The sequence below is a fragment of the Garra rufa genome, chromosome 7 (assembly GCF_049309525.1).
Source record: "Garra rufa chromosome 7, GarRuf1.0, whole genome shotgun sequence".
NCBI classification, from domain to species: domain Eukaryota; kingdom Metazoa; phylum Chordata; class Actinopteri; order Cypriniformes; family Cyprinidae; genus Garra; species Garra rufa.
Window position 1 is genome coordinate 17,206,873 of NC_133367.1, and position 17,137 is coordinate 17,224,009.

The window sequence follows — 17,137 nt, forward strand, 5'->3', positions numbered from 1 at the left end:
CTATATCAGCTTTTTTAAATTTATTAATTTATTTTCTCTGTCTTTCTTACTTCTGGCAACACTTGTGTTCTCTTGTTCCTGTTTTTGGGTTGGTCTTTTCGTCTGGTGCTCAATATAGATGTATCATGAGGTGTATCATGATTATTATTTATTTCATGTAAATGTTTTCAGAAATGTCATTGAAGTTTCAAAGCTAATATGCTAAACTGCTCTCAAAAGCTATAGATTTAAACCAAATATGAAGTTAAAATGAATGTCATAGTTGTCGTAACACTAAAGTTTATTTTTAATAAGCTGTTTTTGTCATGACAAATATGGTGTATTTTGCACTCTAGGAAGAATATTTTTAGATGGTTTTTTTTTCTTTCTGGGTTCCTTGCCTTTGCATCAGCCAAGAGAAAAGTCTCTTGAAGTAAAATCTATTAAACACAATTTCAGAAACAAGGACATGATTTGTGTGTTTATGTGATAAATAATTATAAAAACATGGCTTGTTCACAATGGCTGTATTATTTGTATCTAATTTATTTTATTTATTTATTTATTTTTTTTGTGGTACATAAATAACTAAGATAATATTGAACTGTGTTACGCCCCCGTCTAGGGTGGGGGTGCAACATGAAAGAGTGCAAGGACGAAGTAAATAAATTAACAATGTTTTAATGAAAATAATGAAATTTACAATACAGACGGGGAATTTTGTCTTCAGGAGCCGACCAGGCCAAAATAACAAACAAAAATAACTAACAATTGAATACCTCTAAATTACCTATTTACAAAAGAAAAGAAAAGAAAATACAAATCACTTCCCTAACTCCCTGTACAGAAAAACAGTCAATAAAAGAATCAAACAAAAATGGCGTCGGTCTCCCTACCTCCCCAATAATACTGTCTACAATTATTATAAGATCAGCAGTCAAATCCAGTAAGGGCAATCCAGAATCAGAGAAAAACAGGCAGAAGTCAGAATTACAAGAAGGGCTAAGAACACTAACAACAAGCAAACACTAAACAACCAAACTCACTCTGTTACACACTCAAATATTCACACACAGATTCTCAATCTTACTAACACAGGTGACTAGCTAACAGCAAGGGCGAAGGAACAAGCAAACGAGCTATCAGAGCTATCAGAGCTCCAGCAGGAAGTGAGGGTGGAGTCTTTATAGGCAGCAGGGAGTCAGCTGACCAGGCAGGGTGTGGCATCAATTAGGCTACAGGAGCCAATCAGCTTCGTCCTGCACAGAAATACACAAAACACTTCCCAAAACAGAGAAATAAAACAAAAAGGGACGTAACAACTGAGTTATTATAAATGATTTCAATACTGATGCACTATCTTCACTATAGCAAGATTAATATAGTTATGTCCTGTGACCTTCTGTAATGTGATGATCGATTGGCAACACGTTGTTATTTGCGTACTGCACTCTATTTCCTGGTTATCAGATATCACTCTATCCACTCACTGGCTCCTGCAAACAAACAAGAAAAAAGGAAAAACAAAACAAAACAGATTTTTTGCTCTGCATTTAACCCATCCAAGTGCACACACACCAAGAGCAGTGGGCAGCGAATAAATCATAACATAAAGTTAAAAGTGAAACTAGTATTCTATAGCCCCTATGGAAAATATAGTAATGAAAGTGAAAGAAAGACCTTGTTGCTCAGTTCATCACAGTTTGGATGTCACCATCTGTTTATTATTTGGATGTCACCATCTGTTTATCTCTCTGTGTTTGCTGACAGTCAAGCGACAGGTGCTGTGGGTTACTGTGATGAATTGAGCAACAAGGTCTTTCTTTCACTTCATTATTATATTTTCCATAGGGGCTATAGAATACTAGTTTCACTTTTAACTTTATGTTATGATTAATTGTTGATTTATTGTCATTTATGTCGAAAAAATAAGATTATATATTAAATGGTATTTTGATTACACTCAACATTGGAAATCACAAGTATTTACAGATAAACATGGTAAAGAGAGATTTGGAAACAGACTGAAGGTCCAACAGTGAGAAAAACAAAACAAAACTAGTCAATGTTATATGTTTTTAACGATTTTTATTGGTTGATATATAATAATAAAATATATTATTGAACAAATATTTCTCACCTTTTATTTACATTTGAACAAAAAATGGCGTGTCCAGAAAGAACAGCCTTTATTTATTTATTTTGTTTGCTATTACAGCAACCAAACGCTTCCTATATTTGCTGACCAGCTTTTTGCATGTCTCCACTGGCCCATTCATCTTTAGCGATTAGCTCAAACTCTTTCAGGTTGGAGGGTCTCCTTGCATCACCCTGATCCCTCAATTCTCAATTGGATTGAAGTCAGGGCTCTGACTGGGCCACTGCAAAACGGTAATGTTTTTGTCTGCTAACCATTTCTACACCAATTTAGCTATGTGTTTTGGGTCGTTGTCATGCTGAAAAATCGACTGGTGCCCAAGGCCAAGTTTCTCTGCAGACTGCCTGTTGTTGTTGTTGTTGACACTTTTGATGTATTGGTCCTTTTTCATGGTGCTGTTTACTGTGATTAGGTTCCCTGGTCCACCAACTGAAAAATAAAGAAAGGAAAGGAAAGGAAAGGAGGTGAAGTGAGGCCAAGTATGGTGACCCATACTAGGAATTTGTGCTCTGCATTTAACCCATCCGAGTGCACACACACAGTTGTGAACACACACACACACACCGTGAACACACACCCGGAGCAGTGGGCAGCCATTGCTGCGGCGCCCGGGGAACCCCCAAAACATTAGGTTCCCACCAAAATAACCCCCAAAACATTAGGTTCCCACCACCATGTTTGACAGTGGGGATGGTGTTAGGGTTGAAGGCTTCTCCTGTTTTTACGCCAAATGAAGGCTACATCATTGTGGCCAAACAATTACATTTTTGTTTCATATGACAATAAAACAGCAGACTAGTCTTCTTTGTCCAAATGAGCATTTGCGAAGGCCAAGCAGGCTTTTGTGTGCCTGCAAAAGTGCTGTTCTCCTTGGTCTCCGTCCGTTGAACCCAGCGGTGTTGGACTGTGGCGGTGATGGCCTTGGTGGTGATCCTTGGATCCTTTTTTACCTCTCTCATTATCCTCTTGGCTAGTCACTTTTGGCTTCCAACCACTTCCTCTGAGATTTTTCACAGTGCGGAACGTCTTGTATTTTTTAATAATAACTTTTCACTGTAGCCACTGGAACTTCAAAACAGCAACTTAAGCAGCCACAGAACCTCAGTGAGCTCCTTTGTCTTAGCCATGAGTGTCTACAAACCAACTGCCGAGAGGTTCTGTTTTTCACCTGTTGAGTTGATTAAAGGGCTGTTCCCAATAAATCAGGGTAATTAGGATGCTTTAGAAGAGCTTGGACTATTTGAAATGGTATTGAACTTTGGATTTTCCCATAGACTGTGACAGCTTGCAAAGGGTATGAATAAATTTTGGACATGCCACTTTTTGTTCAAATGTAAATAAAAGCTGAGAAGTATGAATAATTTCAGGCTTGACTGTATGTATATATGTATGTATATATTACATGTGGCCTCCCTGTGTTTGTTATGCTTCCCTCAACCAGGTGGTTAATGTTCAAGGGTAAAATAGCTGTAATATTAGACAACAACAGGCAGTTTCAGTTCTTTACATCATCACTATAAATTCCATAGGGGCTACAGATTAGAAGTTTCACTTTTAGCTAGTGAAATCACTGCTTCACCATCTGAGCAGAAGCACAGAGCGCTCATTTTTGAGGGAAAAGTGGTGAAAATGAAGCATTTCCTTAAATTACTGGCAGTAATCTTGTTTTTTATCAACAATGGTAAGATCTTTCATTTTTAAGGATTATTTAAAAATAGGATTAGGGCTCATGATGGGCCTATGGTTAGGGTGGTGTGTGTGTATGTGTGTGTGTGTATATATATATACATTAATCTCACATATACTTAAATGGTGTGTACGGGGTATATTCATTATGTATACATACTCATGTATGTTTGTCTGATGAGTGATTATGTGAATCCATGATGTTCATCTGCTGTTTGTTTTGCATGTGTTAGATTATAAATTCACATATTGGCTTACTTTTTTTTTCATCAGGTGTGTCTGTTGTTGATTCAGATGAAGTGTCAGTGTCTTTGATGGAGGAAGATTCAGTCACTCTGATTTATGTTGAAACAAATAAACAAGATGATATTAAGTGGTATTTCAATCAAACTCAAATAGCTGAAATCTTACTAAGAATCATACTATCTATACAGATAAAGAGAGTAAAGAGAGATTTGGAAACAGACTGAAGGTAAATCAGACTGGATCTCTGACTATCACAAACACTACAACCACAGACTCTGGACTATATGAACTACAGATCACCAGCAGCAGCAAGAGTGAACAAATCTTCAATGTTACTGTCAATGGTGAGTCATTAATTAATGTTTGAATGAAGTTTATATATAGTGATTTTTTTACAACGATTTTCATAATTATTTTCATTGGCTTTACAAACATTGCTTATTTGTAGAATCTCACTTCACGTAATTAAACGGTTTGTTTCGATTTAAAAATAAATCGTCTTCAAGCTGCTAATGGCACGTTCACAAGGATTGGCAACCGCATTTACTTACAGGTGTAATTCTTGAAATCTCTTGTTCACATAGCAGCTTACATAGCGTTAATGTTGCGTGTATGAAGGTGCAACGGGAGTCAAGCTGTTCTTGTCGGAGTTATTTGGTGATTTAAAATATGAAATTTAATCGCAAGCTTGGTGAACAGTTTTGGAGAATTTGATGTTTCCCGATTTCCACACTGCCGAGTGACATGTCTTGCCTTAGAGGGACTTTGGCTGAACACAAAACTGATGGGAGGGAGCGGCTCTGGTGGAGACTGGATATAAAACTTTAAGATGACACAAGCTTCTTTACCGAAACCACAAATTATAGCACTCAGCACACGTTAGATGCGCGTTTGTGTGGCAGATCGGCTCTCTCGCACTATATGACATAACAGACAACTTGTCCAGTCATGTTGGGTTGTATATATATATGGATATGTATATATATATATATATATATATATATATATATATATATATATTTATATATATATGGATGTAAAATGTGTTTGATCACAAACCAAAATGTTTCTCTCTAGATCAAAAGAATTGAAAAAGTGAAAAAAATCACATTCATGTTGGCAGGTCTTTCATGTTGTGTAGTTCTTTTTTCCCCGTAAAAGATCTTCCAGCAGCTGTTGTTTGTCTTCCAGGTGCTTCTGCTGCTGAACAAGATGAAATAAAGAGAAAGTCAGTAAAAGAGGGTGAATTTGTCACTTTAGATTCTGGTGTAATGATAAACCCGAATCATACCTTGAAATGGTATTTCAATAACATTCTCATCGCTGAAATCACTGCAGATCAGAGTACTATCTGTACATATGTTCAGTGTGATATAAGATTCAGAAACAGACTGAAGATGAATCCTCAGACTGGATCTCTGACCATCACAAACATCAGAACCACAGACTCTGGAGATTATAAACTACAGATCATCAACAGGAGATTCAGCATCATTAGGGATTTTGGTATCACTGTTACTCTCGATGGTGAGTATGTAATTCAGTCATTAATGCATCCCTTTGAGAATTAAAAAAAGAACATTATTTTTTATTGTTTCTTGTGGACTGATTATTTTGAACATTTTGACTGATGTTATTAACATGAAAATGCACACTATTACAGTTTTCCTATGAAAAATAATTGCTTGAGCTCTTATAGTGATGTGATGCCATTTTAACTGCTGATCCTAAAACAGATGTTGCCATTTATCAGTAAAATCAATATCATATAATATGGTTCAAAGATATTGTTAAATACTGGTTCAATTATCTGCCATTTTTTAGTAATAATGACTGTCAGTCATGTTCTGTTCCAGTTTCAGGTTTGTCCCCAGCTGCTGTAATAGGAATTGTTGTTGGTTGTGTTCTGCTGAATGGTTTATTTGGCTGTGGCGGTTTTCTGTTGATCCACTAACTTAAAAACAACACAACTTCTGTAAGAAAGCAATTACCAATAGCTCATATTTTGTCATATGTGGTTTTGAAATTAATAACATTAACACAGTTAACACAACTCCATTTCTCTAGTTTGTTTTTGTTGATGAAACATCAATCCTCATTACTTTTACCATTTGTGAATATGTGTTTTTGTTTACAGGATGATTAAACTAGCCACCTGATCAAAATTGAAATGCTTTGAGGAGGAGGAACCGGCTGTTTATCTTGTTACTTTGCAAGCAAATGAATCCTGGTTTAAGAATGTTTCTGGATCAGCTGTGAATAGCATGGCTATGTCGAGCAAAAGCAGAAGCAAATCTGCCGTAATGATCTTAAAATTGAATGATTTATTTTGAAGTTGGTGTGAAACACTTTGCTGAATGAAGTAAGTATGTTCAGTGTTTAAATGGATGTATTAACAATAAAGGCTATGTTGAATGTTGTAACTTTGATTGTCCTTGTTTGGATTGCCATGTTAAGTTAATTTTTTCCCTCTTTTTCTCTTAAAACAATTGTATAAGGACTAACTGACGACGGGCCGTATAATTCTTAGAAAATAAAGCACACCCGAGGTGGCTATTTTCGTAGAATTCTACAGAACGAAGTCAATTATTCACACCTCAATACATGAGATGATATATTTCAAGACATTCGTCCCGTTTTTATCCTTAAAATGCTACTGTGAGTAGGATTCATTTCTTACGTAGCTCATCCAACAGCTTCGTTGCTAGTTTCAAAACGTCATTTTAGACCTAGTAATGGCGCTTGAGCTGTTAATAGCAAACTATTGCAGTTAATAATGGAGTTTAGACAGATCGACAGACAAGCAGACGGACAGAGAGAGAGAGGGAGAGAGATATTAAGTGCATGAATTACCTCTCTCAAGACTGTGTGTCTCTCAAAGGTGACCAGCAGCATCGACTTAACTAACAGTTACAGGCACGTGGGGGGGGGGGGGGGGTTTGTGGGTGTGTAAGGGTGTGCTCGAGCACCTGCCCCTTTTGCTCAGACGCCCAAAGTGCCCTTCTGTCAAAGGTCTGTCAAGGGCACCTTGCTTCTGGTCTTTTTTTATTATTTTATTTTATTTTTTTAATTTTTTTTATGTAATGCAGTGTTTGCAAAATCGCTAGCCCGACGTCCCGGGGCTATTGTGTTTTCCAGTCGGGCTACCAAAATGTTTCACCGGCTGCCCAATGGGCTATCATAAAGTAGAGAACACCTGCTGGTCCTTGAAAACTCCTCAATTTAGTTGTATCAAATTTAAGGCCATAAAAAGTTTTAAATATGTTAAATAGTATAAGAAAATACTTAATTATAATTTAGGAGGTCGTACATTTGGGGACGGAAAGACGAGAATCGCGATAGGGCTGGATTAAACTTCAAAAGGCAATGATGTCATTAAAAGTCCAAACACGGCACTGATGTCTTTATATGAATGTATCTGAAGGGAACCGACTGTCCTCAGAAACATGTCATTGTCATTTTCATTTATTGCCTGATAAAACAGCATTAATGCTGATTTGTATACAGCCGTTACTAGGGAAACCTTAAATTTCAGCGCTCTTAAAGCACCCCTTGTGACACAGAATGAATTTTTCTTTTCCACATTTTTTTCGAGAAGCCCCTGTCTGCAGCCTGCAGATCGAGGCGGGGCTGAATCTGGGGCGGGGCTGCACGTGTCACCCCGCCCACATGCCTTCTCATTGGTTGTAGGTAAGTGAATAATGTCGAGATAAGGTAACTCCCACAACTCATCTCATTGGTGGCAAGTAATGACGTTGAATACATATGAAATAAGGGAAATGAAATAGCAGATAAAATAGCAAAGGAAGTTACTAAAAATACTCAAACTGATTTTACAGTTATTATTAGAGGAACAAAAAATATTATTAAAAATAAATTTAAGAAACAATGGCAACAACAATGGGAAGAAAATAGGAAAGGACGACGGTTTCATAAGATTCAAAGGAGAGTGGGAGAAATAAGGTGTACAGGGAGGAATAGGCGAGAAGAGACAATAATATCAAGGCTTCGGTTTGGACACACGGGATTAAATGAAACATTACTGAAAATAGGTATGGCACAGGGAAATGTGAATATTGCCGGCATGAAGAAAGAGTGGAACTTTAACGTTTATAGATATTCAGTTGATCATTACGTGACATTGTGAACTTAAGTGATTCTTTCAGCTTGTTTCCTGTGAAGGTATCTTGGTCGATGTGTATGTTCACAGGTGAACGGATGGGCTGTAATATTGACGCTGAACGGACGGGGAGTTTGTATTGGTTTGATTTTTCACTTGCTTTACTCATCTTTATACACTGATTTGCCGTGTGGAGTGTCCCCTATGTGATGGTGTTATTTATTGCGGTCTCTTTGTGACTGTGGGTATTTAATTGGTAATTGTGATGAGACCATTTTAAGACTGTCTTTTTAATATTAAGTAAACCATGGTGTGAATTAATGTGTATTTTTTTGTATGTCACGTCTCTGTCTTGAATCAAAACGAACCAGCAGGGTCCTTCATTTCGTTGTAACTTTTGTGTTAATTAATAGTTTCCTTATATTTTCCTGGGTAATAACCTAGGTGGCGTAGTCGGCTTTTATTTTAATATCCTACAGCCAAGGGTTACATATAGAATATTATATATAATCCTATTTTTCAACCAATGTCTTTTTTTTCCTGATCTTTGATCCAATTCAAACATAATAATCAACAAATTAATTTAGATAAGCATAGCATTTGTGTTTTTTTTTTTTGACTAGTGTTGAACTTTGCTCTCTGTCCTATTGAAAGGTTTGTTAGAGCTGCACCCTCTACTGTACAGTTTTGAATGTCCATTTCCTTCAGCCTGAGGCTTATTAATTTCACTTTTGATGTGAAGGGTTTTCAAATTTACAAAAATGTTAATTTTTTTTTTTATATATTAAAAACAAACAATCCCAGCGCTCATGAGAAAAAGTAACGCAAATGTGACACAACACCATAACAAGTAATTAAGTAATGCAATTAGAAACTCTTTTACAAAGTAATGCAATTTTGTAACTAATCCAACACTGGTTATTAAGACTAAATAAGTTCATGGATATTTATTAATTTGAACAAATTAGTGTTGTTGAGATGCAAGAATCAAGCAAATGAGTTTAAAGGTAGTAGAAAAGTTTTATTGAGTATTACAGACAGGTAGAATAAACATCTTTGTCTTTCTTCCCTCAACTGTTTTTGCACATTCACTACTGCCTTATTTTGTTTTATGCTAAACAGAGTGCACATAATTAGTACAATTACACACAGAGACATGCAAGAAGAGCTGCAGATTTTGTTTTTTAAAACATCTTGAAAACAAAGAAAGGCAGAAAAAGAAGTGAACAAATGATTAGCAAAACTTTGTAAGGCTCAATTCAGCCTGTCATCTATACATTTATAACGCCTTCCTCGTAATGTACAGGCCATCCTCGATCACACCCCAAAACAATATAACGGGAAGAGGTGGACTTCTTCCTGCTATATTGGCAATTTGGGTGTCTCTGTCCACTTTGTAATTTACAGGTGACCACAGGAAAAGGCTGGTTGCTCTTAAACAGATTTCTACCCTGTGGAGTTCCTCCTTCTCCACAAACTACGTTAATGTTTTTCTTATTTGCTTGTATGAAGGTATTGACTTCTTTGCAGCCATTTGCAGTTCCAGAGGCAGTGATGTTTCTCTTTCTGATTTCTTTATCACAATCATTCTTACTCACATGAGGACCAAGATGCTGATTAAGGAAATTTTTATAACGGGGCTTGACATCATCTGGTTGACCATTAGCAGTAAAAGAAGCAGCCAAGACCAGCAGCACAATCACAGCAGACTGATGAATCTCCATGACCTGGTGAACAAAACAAACATCAGAACACCTTTTACTGACATTTGACTTAAAAAAAAAGCTGTTTGTTTTTATTTGCACATATCTTAGTTACTTTACTTTAACCCAGTTGTGCATGTTTTTGAACATAAACAGCTCCTTTGTCTTTCTTTTCCATCTGCACCAAGACAAATTCATGTATATCTTATAATTGCTAAGGAAATTTCTAAAGTTCTTACCTTGTTGTTCTGGGTAAATTAATACCTGTTCTAATAGTTGTCTTCTTTTGCCTGGAGGCTTTGCAGTAATCAACAGCTGTCTCGATGCTAGTAGTCATCAACTGTGGTGTAGACCAGTTGCAGTGCGTGATCAAGCAGACACAGAGAGCTAGTGTGCTACCATAACACTCCAGGTTAGGGAAGATGGGTCATATTTATACTACAGATTCATACAGCAGCATATAGGATGTACTGGGCATCCAATCAAAGTACTCAGAGGTCTAAAATTACCCTATATGGATGTTAAGAAATAAGAAAAAAAAAATGCATGTACGTGTGTGTGCGCTAAGTCCCAATTTTCATGAGGGTGTACCAGTGTGTCCAAGGTCTAGTTCTTGTTTTGTCCGTAGGTATGTCTGTGATGTGCACATAACAACCAAAAATTACCCAAGGGCAATCTTGCACAAGAAAAGTCGAAAGTAAAGCCCCAGAAAAAGGTTACTTAAAGCTACAGTATGGGATTTTTGGCCACCAGGAGTCACTCAATCAAAATAATAACGAAAGACATACTTTGATGACGTGGGGAAAGAGCGTAGGCTCATGTGAGTTGTTGTCATTGTCAATGACAACCAGCCATATAGCATCTCCAGCAGAAAACATGTTCACTGAACACAGAATCTGTTAAAGAGCACATCATTTTGAAATTTGCATTTGAACCAAATGCTCAAAAATACATTTTCAGATGAAAATGCACGTCAAATAGATACACTACTGTTTAAAAGTTTGTGTTGGTAGGATTTTTTTTTAAATGCTTTAGAAAGAAGTTGCTTATGCTCACCAAGTCTGCATTTACATTACAGTAAAACAGTAATATTTTTAATCTTTATTTTTAATATTTTTTAAACCTTCTCATTTATTTCACCCGTATGTTTGCTCTTCACAGAACGTGCACGCAAAGCATAATCATGATCCATAACTATGCTATTGATTGAGGTATAAATACTAATATAAACAATATAAATATAAAATATAATAGTATCGATCAAGACTAGCTACTACTTTTTCTTCTTCATCTCTTCTTTGCTTCTAATCCCCTTTGTATTTGGCGGTTCCGCCGGGTTCCGTAGGATGTTAGAGAAAAAAGAGTGGTCAAAGGTTATATTACGCCATAGACGGACGACAAAACGGAAATAAAGAAGCGCCCCTTGTCTTCGTATTAAACTATAAATTTATCCGGATTTGAAAGTTCGTGGAAACTGTCGGGATAATGTAAGTACACAACTAAAAAAATATATATATAACATAGATATAGTGATTTTTGCTATTTTTAAAGCTGAAAAATTACATATTGTGCCTTTAAAATCATTGAAAGATAGCACTGAAGCTAATGGACACCTTGCTGAAGACCTGAGTTTTATTGTAGATTTTAAACTCCCAGTCTAACATCCCACACCCATTCTGACCATCTCTCTACACAACCATCAACATGTCCAGGAGTGGCTCTGCACTACAGATCAGTAAAAATGATGTGCTTTGGGTCTTCCAGAAGCAGAAAAAATGGAAAGCACCAGGCACAGGCTGTGACACACCAGCCTGTTTGAAAACCTGTGCTGACCATCTTTTCACAGATCTTCAACAGATTACTGGAGCTGTGCGAAGTTCCTGTCCCATCCCAAAGAAACCGAAGATAACAGGATTCCTGGCCACCACCATCTCACAGGACCTGAAGTCTGACACTTACATCGACTCAGTTGTTAAAAAGGCCCAACAAGAGCTGCTCCCACAGTTTGACTCAGCCGTCACTGAGTCTGTCCTGTCCACTTCAATAATTGTCTGGTTTGGGTCAGCTACAAAATCAGACATCAGAACACTACATCCCTAAATCTTCTTCTATTCCTATTTTTTTTTATTACCTATATCACACCTGTACATAAAATTTATTAAATAAATAAATAAATAAACAATAATAATAATAATAATAATAATAATAATAATAATAATAATAATAATAATAATAATAATAATAAAATATATACAACTCTTTCTGACTTCCTACTGAACTTGTTTTCAACTCGTCATTTATCAAAGTACTGGAATCAGCAATGCCACTTATCAGTTATTCTTACATCATAGTCAGTCTAATGATATTTTGCAAAGCAGCCACTGACTCTCCAAACGGAAACATGCAATGTTTTCTGTATCTCAGTCTTGTGAACATCGTGAACACTGTGTTCTCACGGCTACCATCTCTGTCTGTGCTGCCCCATCTCTACAGCCAGACAGTGTTCATGCAGTTTGTATTTTGTAGTGTCTTTCTCAATTTGTGTCATTTTACAGGTCAGGTATTCTGCAGGGTATAATTTTCAGGTGTAAATACTCCATCTTCTTTTGTAATTTAGTAGTGTCTATCCAAATGTTGATGTAATATTGTTTTTGTAATTTTATAATTTGGTTAGGCCGGATTGTGCTGTTCTGGTTTGGGTGTAATTTCAGTACCAGCTGTAAAAGGCGCTCATGTGCAGGTTCTGCTCTTGCCACTGCAGAGCTTTAGCCTGGTATGAGCTTGGATCATTGCATTTTAGGTGCTGGTAGAATTTCATGGAGGTTTTTTTTAAATACTAATTAATAATGGGTATTGTCCTAATTCAGCTCTGCATGAACTGTTTGGGGTTGCTCTGTTTTCCTTTAAGATGCATTTACAAATTTGTGTATGCATATTTTTAATTCCCCCACAAATTTATAGAAATTTAGGGGTTTTAGGGGTGCCCATATATTGCTGTATAGTACAATTGGTTTGATTATTTTTGGCCAGGTTTGAACTGAAATTTCATGTTGAATTGTATTTTTGATCATGTAAGCCTTTGCTTTGCTACACATTGTATTAAACTACAAAGCCTCAGCATAATTATGAACTTTATTCTGTTTTAGCAAGAGTTTCGTGTTGAATCTGTGGGGTAATTTATTAGTCTGTGGCTGTCATAAGCTTACAAATGCGCCAAGTGGTGCTCGCTGCAGAGCCAAATGGGAGGAGCTAGAGCTCCAGCTCCACCTCGCTGGATCTAATGGGCGGAGCTTGACACACTATCAAGCGCCACCAAGTGGATGTTAATGCTAGTGCGAGTTTAACCATAATGGAAGTAAATGCTTGTTTTGATGCGCAAGATACTGGCATCAAGATTATGATTGGTTATTTTAAGCATAGTATCATTTCTGTTACAAACGGAATTACGTAAATAGTTTTTTTATAATGCTTTATTTTCAACTAATATAATGTGTAGTTCTATGTCCCACCGTAAATACCTACATAAATACTTGATAAGAACATTACTCACCCTTAAACGTGTGTGTGTTTCTAATACTTGTCATATTATTTTCTCTTTATTAGGATGAATCCTTACTTGATGATTATGTAAATTTCTAGACTTAGCAAGCAATGTGAAAGCTTACTATCTGTGCCCCCCACTTCAATTTTTGGTCACCGCATTAACCTGTCTGTTTTTATGAACAAATTTAAATAATCCAATTAATTATGTAATAAATAATAATAATAATAATAATAATAATAATAATAATAATAATAATAATGTAGCAGCCCTTGGCTTCTTAAACATCAGGCAGAGAGTCTCTAACGGGTGCAATTAATTTTATTCTTCTGTAAGCAGCATGAGCACCGTGAAAACTAGAGGTAAACACACAAATAGCTGGTAAACAAACCTTTGGCATAACACAAATGTACAAAAAAATCCTCAAACCTTTTACAGTGCGTCATAAAACATTTGTATGTAAGTCATACACATTAAATGATCCTTAAAGCCATTTAGAATAACAAAACATGAACAATAATTTGTTTATTAACATATGAAACCCTTTGATACAAGACACAAACTATATTCAGAAACAATAAATGTAGACATCTTATATAATTAAGGGGTATTCATCTATTAAACATGGAACTAAAAAAATACACACCTCGCTCCGCTCACCAAGGGTGCAAACTTTAAACTTGCTGCCTTATATATTAGCTGCTGGCTTTGTGGTCTCTAGGCTAAACAGCACACAAAGAAGACAAATGTTGATGCAACTAAAAACAACAATACAGTGACCAGCATCAGTAGTGCACAACCTGAATTATAACTTACATGTGTCACTGAACTTCTTAGAAGAGAGAAATCAAACAGGTGAAAGTAAAGAGCAACTATGCAGGTTCCTGGGTTAAACAGCCACCAACCCTGTCACATGAATAACCTGACTGTGACTAAATTACCTCTAGCGACCTCTAGTGGCCACTTACAAATAATAATAATAATAATAATAATAATAATAATAATAATAATAATAATAATAATAATAATAATAATAATAATAATAATAAAGTTTGACTAATTTATGTAAATTTATAAATCTTATTGATTTATTTGTCTCTATTAACTTAAATTAGCAAAATGTGCATCTAAACATAAAATAAATCTTAAATCTAGATAAAATGTCATACTAAGAAGTCTTAAAATAACAAATTTAAATGTATTTCAAAAACACAGCACTTCTTTTCACACAAAATTTTATTGGTATAACAAGATATAAAATAATAAATATAAATAAATATATTTCAAGAACACAACATTTCTTTTCACACAAAATATTAATTACATTTTCAGACACACAGATATCTCTTTTCTATTTCCTGAGAAATATAAGAGATATAAGAAATATAAGTCCTGTGTGCAATATAAGAATTACAACAATAATGTAATTAATGAAGTGCTGCTCATTAACACCTTTCTGAAACAGGAAAGGTAAACACATACACATACACAATTCATTTACATGTTTGTGTAAATGAAACATCAATTCTGATAACTTTTACCATTTGTCAATATGTGTGTGTGTGTGTGTGTGTGTGTGTGTGTGTGTGTGTGTGTGTGTGTGTGTGTGTGTGTGTGTGTGTGTGTGTGTGTGTGTGTGTTTTCTTTACAGGATAATGATTAAACTAACCAACTGATCTAAATTTATTTGCTGTGAGGAGGAGGAACCGGCTGTTTATCTTGTTAATTTTCAAGGAAATGTATCGTGATTTAAGAATGTTTTTGGATCAGCTGTAAATAGCATGGCTTTTAATGTGTCGAGCAAAAGCAGAAGCAAATCAGCCTTAATGATCTTAAAATGTAATGATTATTTTGAAGTTGGTGAAACACTTTGCTGAAACAAGTTATGTTCAGTGTTTAAATGAATGTATTAACAATAAAGGCTATGTTAAATGTTGTAACTTTGATTGCCCTTGTTTGAATTGCCATTTTGAGTTTTCATTTTTTTTTTCTTAAAACAATTATAAAAAAAAAAATACCATAGTAACTTTTAAAGTTATGTTTTATTTGCATATTCTGAACAAGGTAAATCATATGTTGCTAGTTTGTGATGACATGCCATTTAATATAAAAAATATCCAATACAAAACAACTTTACAGTACCTTCTTGAAGGCCAAAATGCTAATGATATCCACCAGAGGCAGACACAGGATAAAAAATCTTCTTGGACTGTAGTTTAAGATTTGCTCTTTTGAGCAATAAAAAAGCACCAGATAACCCAATTATTATTGTTTCAGACATGGTGCTTTATTTTGAACACCAGAAGGCGCTTTAAGAAGCGGATATACACACTTTATATAAAAATAACGTCTAGGTTACGTACGTAACCCTCGTTCCCTTAAGGAGGGAACGGAGACGTTACATTGGAATCTCGCTTGAGAGACCAATCATCTCTGAGCCTTATTCAAAAGGCCAATTGAAAATTGGCGAATGGACGTGTGTGCCGGCCACGCCCCCGTACATGTGGGTATATAAGATGGTGGCGCACACCACTCAGTTAGGCTTTCGCTGAAGAGCCGATCGAGCCGGCGTCAGCGCGACATCAGGTCGTGGCAGGGGAATGTAACGTCTCCGTTCCCTCCTTCAGGGAACGAGGGATACGTACGTAACCTAGACATTCCCCTTCAGTCGAATCACTTCGACGTTTCATTGGGAACCAGACCCATGGAAAAGGCCACAACCCTGACGCCGCATTACACACAACCCTACGTGCTGGCAGGCGGACGCGGGAATGGCACAGCAAGCCGATACCAGCCATCCTCTCGCACGCTCGCTTAAGTCTTATGTTAAGACACGGGAGGATACGGCCTCTACGCGGAGGTTGTAGAACCTAGCGAAGGTATTACGTGTCGCCGAGCCCGCAGCTCTACAGATATCTGCTAGTGAGGTGCCATGAGCCAACGCATAGGATGAAGCAACACTCCTAGTGGAGTGGGCATGAACACCTAAGGGGCATGGCTCTCCCTGATATAGATAAGACAGGGAGATGGCATCTACCACCCAATGGGCCAACCTCTGTTTGGAGATAGCATTCCCTTTCTGCTGACCTCCGAAGCAGACAAAGAGCTGCTCGGTGCGTCTGAAGTGCCGAGTACGGTCTACGTATAAGCGCAGAGCACGAACAGGGCAGAGCAGCGCAGAAGCTGGGTCTGCATCCTCCGGGGGCAGAGCTTGAAGGTTCACCACCTGATCGTGGAAGGGCGTGGTGGGAACCTTGGGCACATAACCGGTCTCAGGATGATGTGAGAATCTCCGGGCCCGAACTCAAGGCACATTTTGCTGACAGAGAAGGCTTGTAGGTCCCCTACCCTCTTGATGGAGGCCAGGGCAGTCAGGAGCGCTGTCTTGAGAGACAGAAATTTCAGCTCAACTGATGCAAGTGGCTCAAAGGGGGCCTCCCGTAGGCCGCGGAGGGTGACGGAGAGGTCCCAAGAGGGTACAAGGCGCGGTCTGGGAGGGTTAATCCTCCTCGCGCCCTGCAGGAACCTCACGATGATTTGGTGCTTTCCCAGGGATGATCCATCTACTGCATCATGGTACGCTGCAATGACAGCAACGTACACTTTAAGAGTTGAAGGGGACAGCCTGCGCTCCAACTTCTCTTGCAGGAAGGAAAGCACTACTGCAATCGTGCATCTCTGTGGGTCCTCTCCTCGAGAGGAAC

At 37.1% G+C, this 17,137-nt stretch overlaps 2 protein-coding genes across 2 annotated transcripts in view; one reads left to right on the top strand and one right to left on the bottom strand.

The window, feature by feature from the left end:
• The window catches only part of LOC141338014 (uncharacterized), a 9,824-nt gene extending 3,613 nt beyond the window's left edge, over positions 1 to 6,211 (top strand). Inside the window, exons 3-4 of the mRNA XM_073843586.1 lie at positions 5,261 to 5,596; positions 6,207 to 6,211. Of these exons, the coding sequence (XP_073699687.1) occupies positions 5,261 to 5,596; positions 6,207 to 6,211 (341 nt within the window). The remainder of the gene's footprint in view (positions 1 to 5,260; positions 5,597 to 6,206) is intronic.
• A 3,249-nt stretch (positions 6,212 to 9,460) lies between these two features.
• On the bottom strand, positions 9,461 to 9,913 carry LOC141337824 (ribonuclease-like 3). Its single transcript, XM_073843412.1, has one exon. The coding sequence runs from the start codon at positions 9,911 to 9,913 to the stop codon at positions 9,461 to 9,463; it is 453 nt and encodes a 150-aa protein (XP_073699513.1).
• Between the last annotated feature and the right edge of the window lie 7,224 nt (positions 9,914 to 17,137).